At 30.6% G+C, this 7152-nt stretch overlaps 1 protein-coding gene across 1 annotated transcript; it reads left to right on the top strand.

Moving 5' to 3' along the window:
- Positions 1-5201: 5201 nt before the first annotated feature.
- Positions 5202-7064, top strand: LOC110643886 (UDP-glycosyltransferase 89B2-like). Its single transcript, XM_058139946.1, has one exon. It carries the CDS (start codon positions 5270-5272, stop codon positions 6674-6676), a length of 1407 nt encoding a protein of 468 aa, XP_057995929.1. The 5' UTR covers positions 5202-5269; the 3' UTR covers positions 6677-7064.
- The last annotated feature ends 88 nt before the right edge of the window (positions 7065-7152 follow it).

Raw genomic sequence — 7152 nt, 5'->3', positions numbered from 1 at the left:
TGGAACAATTTAGGAAATGAAATGTAAAGAAGTTAAACGAGCCGGAGCTACGGCGATGGGTAACCCTAATGGAAGTGACTGTGAAGACAGTTGCTGATTCTAGACCCATGGATAAATCCTATGAAATAATTTTTGAGACTCTAGTGAAGAGTTATTGAGGCTGAGATGATAACAGAATGCCAAGAAAATGCTACAAAAATTTTGTAAATCAGTATAGATAATTTTAACTCGGTAAGCTAAACGAAAGGCATTTTGGTTATTTCACCTTCAGAGATGATTTTTGACCAACTTGTCCATTCAAGTAAGTGAGGATTATGACATAAAATGTGAATAAATATTGATGAAAAATTAATTAAAAATGAGTAGAGAAAAGAAGAAAACAAAATGAAATTAAATACAAATTATTACCTAAGCATGATGAGAGAATGATGTAATTAAAATTTATAACCAATACCAATTAGACAACCACATATAGATAGAGATAAAATAATTAAAGGAATTAAAAATAATGGTCATCTTCTTCTTTTAACCAAGGTGGCCAAACCATCCTCACCACTACCTTCCTCCATTTTTATCAACTTCAAGCTTGATTTCCCAAGCTTTCTCACCATATTTCCCAAAGTCACCAACATAAAAACTTAATTTTAGACCTTGATCAAGTGTTTAGTAGCAAAAAGAAGAGGAGAAATTGAAGAATTAGAAGACTTAGAATCTTGCCATATGAGATAAATGCCATATTCAAGTTCTTTTCTTTCTTAAATCTTTGTTAGTGAAGTGAATTAAGTTAAATTCTTATGAAATTGAAAGAAAGTGATGAATAATTGAAGGATCAATTTTTGGCAGCCATGAGAGGGTTAGGGTTTTGCTGATTTAATTGCAATTAAACTTGTATATTAATATTAATTGATGTGTATATTGAGTTAGAAGATGATGTATGTCTTACATGAGATTTACAAAACTTATAAATTAGGGTTTAGCATGAAAATTTGGAATTTGATGATATGTTGATAAATTGATGTTGTTGAGATCAATTATGGACCATTTGAAGTGCATGGAATGTGATTTAAGGTTGATAGTAGTGTGGAATGGTGGTATTAGGAGTGTTATGTTTATGCAGGATTTTCTGGACCTTGAGTCCAGTGTGGTTTTTAGGCCATAAATAGAGTTGTGTTATCCCAATTGGTGTTAGACCAATTGGAGATGAAACCTAAGACAATTTGCCATATTTTTCATGCAGAGACCCTACTCAGAAACTAAACCTAAAATGACAAAAAATTGGCTTGAATCCGGGTAACCAAAATCTGGACCTGGAAAAATGACCATATGAACAGTAAATGTTCAAATGGCCATAACTCATTCTAGGAAGGTCAGAATGACCTGATTCCTGAACCCATAGAAAGTTTAGACAATGTAGAACAACTTTCATGAATAATAGAAACCCAAATTCTGACTATAACCAATTCAAATTACTAGCTAAATTTAGAACACTAAAATTGCCAGAAGCCAAAACTGCCAAGAATTCTGGACATGACCAATCCGGCCAGCTATAGTAAAAATGCCATAACTTGAGCTATAAAATTTCAAATGGAATGATTCAAAAAATGAATTAAAGTAGATACATTAAGGAACAACTTTGATATAGAAAGGTTAGCCAAAATTCCATTGTAGAATAGTCTAATAGAACAGTAAACATAGGTGACAAAATCTGGAAATTTGAAAATAATCCTAGGGAGCCTTGAATTGTAATTAGCAACTAATGCCAACAAATTTAGAACTCAAAATATGGTAGGATCATGTGTTTAGAATTTTTATTCCTATTATTTATAAAATAGTCAATATTTGCATGAATAGTAATGTGAATAGTAACCACAATGATATCAAACCCAAAGAACCAAAACTTAAATGACTTACACCTAAATCATGTGGATAGGTAGATGGGACTTGTATTTCCATCACAAATAGAACACATAATACCTTAGTAATATAACTTGAAATATGAAATGTGATTTATATAAATAGATTGCTAATTGTATTGAATGAGGTAAAGTAGTCATTAGGACTTATGTCTCCATTGTAAATAGAATAATAATACATTGCGTAATAAATGACACATGAGAGGAACAATGTGAATTATAAAAACTCGTTCTCATCATGAAAGAAAAGAAGAATGTTTGAGTACAATGGTACATAAAAACAATTGATATGAATTGTAATCAATGTGGATGATAAAATGAATGTATAAATTATGTAGAAATGTGATTTGGAAAATTTTGCTTTTATCATAACTAGAACTAAAATACTGTAAAATATAAATAGAATTTATAATGAAATAATGAAACATAAGAATACTTAATGGTACTATTGTGTCCATGTATTACCTAGACACGTGTGTTAGATTGGATAGATTGGCATGCCAATATGGGATTGTTTGAACAGTACCGTGTAAGGCTTTATGCCTGTATTTATGACTTTATGCTTACATTTATTGCTTGTATGCCCGATTATTTGTTACCATGAATTTTTAGCCATATTGATTGCATACGTGGTTGACGTTCTGTATTTCACGTCCCATGGTATGACGGCCCAAGACACCACGGTATCCAGTGCCAAGGACCCGCTTATCCAGTTTAGTCAGCCTGTCATAGGTTACTTGGACAGTGAAATTTATTGAAATAAGTTAAGAATATTAGCAATTAAAAATATTAGAAATTAAATAAATAAGTAAGAAGACTATAAATAAATTAGATTAGCTCTAAGAATTTATTTATTAGAAGGACCTGAAATGAACTAGATTAGTTATAAAAATTTTAATTATTATGAAATGATCTAAGACAACCTAGAAAGTATTGAGGAAGTGATAAAAAGATTAGCAAAAGAATTATAACTTAAATAAATATTACATATGTGTCTTACATAATTATATGAGTATAAATTTAACATTTTTAGATTATTTTATATTGTACATTATTACTGTAAATTTATGAACTAAGCATCTCTAAAGAGAACTAAATTAGGATAAAAGATATTTAATTTTAGAAACCTCATATGAAGTATAATTAAATATTAATTATCTGAATTATGTTTTATTTCTATCTTTATTTGTATATTATTTTTTTATTATATTATTGCATCACTAAATAGCAATGCTTAGCGCGATGGATTTGTTTCCTTGTGTAAGTACTGAAGATAAAGGCCAGTGGATATCAGACTGAGATTTTAGAGTTCTGATTTGCAGAGTATCCAAGGTTGTTACCTTCTCAACAATACATGTATATAGGGCTCATATAAGTCATATTATGTATTTTGTATATCACAAATATTTCCTATGTTGTAATGTGACTATGAAAATGTAATTAATATGTATATGATGTGAATTAATAAATTGGCTATTTCATATGTAATTAATTTGTATATCATGTAAATTATAAATTTATGTAATTAGTGTGTAAATCATGTATCTTAATGAAATTTGAGAATTTTTATATATGAATTAAGCATGAATGGAATTGTATGGGAATGAGTATGTAATTGAAATACATAAATGATATTTGAATTACTGAGATGATTATGACGTGTATGAATGAGATTATTATTGGAAGTTTTTGTTGAAATTTTTAAATAGGTAAACAATGAAATACGTCAAATGATAATAAAATAGGAGAAACTTTGTCAGTTTCTCCTTAGACTATAATTTATTTTAAAATATAATGAGTTCAAAATTTTTAAAGGAATAAAGCAAGATAAGAAAGGGTACTCCGACACCAAACTGTAGACCGAGTAGGGGGTTTTACATGAAATTAATTATAAAATTAATATAATTAATAGGATAATTAGAATTTATAATACTATTTTTTATTTTAAAATAATACATTACTAAAAGTTTAAAAAAATAAAAATGTGTACATATAAAAACAATAATAATTTGTTATTTTTTAATCTTATCCTAACTTAGCAAATAGTAAATACTTATAAAAAGAATTATAAATTATATTTTGAATATAAAAGTGTTATTTCAATCTAAAAATTTGTATTTAAATATAAATACAAAGTGATATTTTAATTTTTAAAAAGTACAATTTTTATATAAATACAAGTATTATATCATTTAATAAATAATTTTTTTATTGAAATTTTGCATTTATTTATAGAAAAATAATTATAAAAAATTTAAAAATATATTATTTGTTAGTTTGACGAAGAGTTTTATTGTAAACTGGATAATTGCTTATACATTTTTACTATAATAATTCCAATTTAAAATAATAATATACTAATATTAATGTTTTTTATTCTATTAACATTGACTTTTTATTTTTTACACAAAAGGAAAATTTTAGTTTTTAACTTCTTATTTATAAATAATTTATTAATTAATATATTTATCAAATTTATTTTTAAATTTTTTATTCATATTATAAAAAAATATGAAATTAAGTAAAATATTATATATCAAATAAAAATTAATAATATTAATATTTATTGATATCGTTTACACATTTAATTTTATCAAATAAAATTAAAAATCAAATAAAAAATATCTTAAAAAATTAATATTATATAAAATTATATAAGTTAAATTTATTTTATTATTATACATATAAACTCTTAAATAATATTGAAAAACAATTTAAATTTTTCACATTAATTATAAATATTTTGTAAAAATTATAAAATATTAAAAATTAATTTATCTTGATAAACTCAACATTTTACATTAAAAATATTAGACACAAAAGTATATTAATCAATAAAATAATAAATATTTAAATTTATATATTTATAAGATACTTATAATTATCAAATTATATTATAACAATAAAATTTTCATAATACATTTCTATACATTAGTTTATATACAAATAATAAATACACATGAAAAATTATATTATTGTAATAATAATAATTAATATATTATAATAATATTTTATATAAAAAATTATATATAAAAATATTAAGTTATAAATACATATAGAGAGCACAGAATAAAGAGTTTTACAAAATTTAAGGAGGGAACTGTTCAAATCAATTCACGATATATTGTAATATTTTAAAAAAAAAAAGATGACCAAATTTCCAAATAAAAAAATGGTAAGACGGCAAGTGCAGCGTCAGGCATGACAACATGCAACCAATGAGATTACACGCTAAGTCAACGAAAACTGATTAAATTAAGCCTAAGCAAGTCAGTGATTACACTCAAATTCACATAAAGCGAGCAAGGAAAGACAACAAATTAACAAGCGCCTCCTTTCTCTCGATAGTTCCAGCCATGTCCACCAACACTGCACACATCCTAGTCTATCCTTTCCCGGCTCCAGGCCATATTATCCCACTCCTCGACCTTACCCATCTGTTACTCACTCACGGCCTATCCATAACCCTATTGATTACTCCAAACAACCAGCCTTTGCTACACTCATTCCTGTGTTCCCACACTTCCTCTCACCTCCAACACTTGGTCCTTCCAGACCCTCCAAGGATCCGCCTGCTTGCTTGCATGCGCTCCTTGCGCCAACAACACTATCCTATCCTTCTAAACTGGTTCCAATCTCACCCGTCCCCTCCCTTTGCTATTATATCTGACTTTTTCCTCGGCTGGACCCACCAATTGGCTTGCCAGCTTGCCATTCCCCGCCTCGTCTTCTCCCCCTCTGGTGCGTTTGCCTTTTCTGTTACCACTTCACTGTGGCGCAACCAGCCGCAGACTGAGAATCCAAACAACGTGGATTTTATGTTGTCTTTTCCTGAAATACCGAATTCTCCAACGTACCCCTGGTGGCAAATCTCTCACATCTATAGGACGTCAAAGGAGGGAGATCCTAATCGAGAATTTTTCAGAGACTGCTTTCTGGCTAATTTTGAGAGTTGGGGAGTCGTGATCAACTCGTTCGTTGAGTTGGAACGCGTTCACATCGAGCATTTGAAAGGGAACTCTGGAATTGGAAGCGATCGTGTGTGGTCTGTGGGTCCACTTCTGCTACATGACGATGGTGGATCAATAGGGTCGCTTAGCCGTGGTGGATCTAGCTCGGTGCCGTGTCAGCAAGTGATAACTTGGCTCGAGGAGAAGGGAGATAATTCAGTGGTATATATATGCTTCGGGAGTCGCGAGATGCTAACATGTAAACAAATGGACGAGTTGGCATCTGGCTTAGAGAAAAGTGGAATAAATTTCATCTGGTCTGTCAGGCAGCCAAATGAAAGGCACGCATCAGCCGAGTGTGGGGTTCTACCTGATGGATTCGAAGATCGTGTGGCTGGGAGAGGTTTTATCATCAACGGATGGGCCCCCCAACTGGCTATACTGAGGAATCGGGCGGTGGGCGCATTTTTGACTCATTGCGGGTGGAACTCGGTGCTTGAAGGGATCGCATCCGGAGTGGTAATGCTGACATGGCCAATGGGTGCGGACCAGTTCATAAACGCGGAGTTGCTAGTGGATCAGTTGGGAGTTGGAATACGAGTTGGTGAGGACACGCAGAAAATTCTAGACTCAGACGAGTTGGCTCGGATATTAGCTGAGTCTGTAGCGGAGAATCTCCCGGAGAGACAGAGATCCAAGAAGATAAAAGAGGCAGCATTAACTGCAGTTAAAGGGGGGAGCTCTGATAGAGACTTGGATGAGTTGGTAAAGAGGTTAATTGAGCTTGGAAACGGGAGAGGTGTAAGCAAGTGACCTGATTGGGTGGTGGCTGAATTCTGTTTACGCTGCAAAAATTTAAATGTGTGCGGTTGAAACTCCCTGAAAGAGTTCAGAATTTTTGCAAAGTTTTGTGCAAAAATATACTGGTCAAGTGTTGAGAACATGATACAAATATATGATTTCATCTCCATTGCCATGTGCATAGAAATTCCAAATTGAAGTGTATGCATGGGAGTAGGAAGATGAATGAATGGCCAAACTTCATCATCGACAGTCACTAGATGCAAGTAGTTTTTGTAATTAAAGTTATGATGCTATATATTAAAGCTGATTCTGGAGTATAAATTCTGTTGATATTGTTCCATGACGTTTGTATTATACTGCTTGTTAAGTCAGAATTATATCCATCGAAATTGAATAATGCAATATTCTTTTTTTTTGTCAATCAATAATGCAGTATGACTTTGATATGATTGAAAATTCTGATCCTATCTCTCCAATTGGATTGC

Source organism: Hevea brasiliensis, chromosome 17 (assembly GCF_030052815.1).
Source record: "Hevea brasiliensis isolate MT/VB/25A 57/8 chromosome 17, ASM3005281v1, whole genome shotgun sequence".
Lineage (NCBI taxonomy): Eukaryota > Viridiplantae > Streptophyta > Magnoliopsida > Malpighiales > Euphorbiaceae > Hevea > Hevea brasiliensis.
Note: the sequence above shows the minus strand (reverse complement) of the source record. Positions and strands in the feature narration are given on the sequence as shown.

Excerpts from the sequence above, each read along its gene's own strand:
- LOC110643886 (XM_058139946.1), top strand. The coding sequence starts at position 5,270 with ATGTCCACCAACACTGCACACATCCTAGTCTATCCTTTCCCGGCTCCA.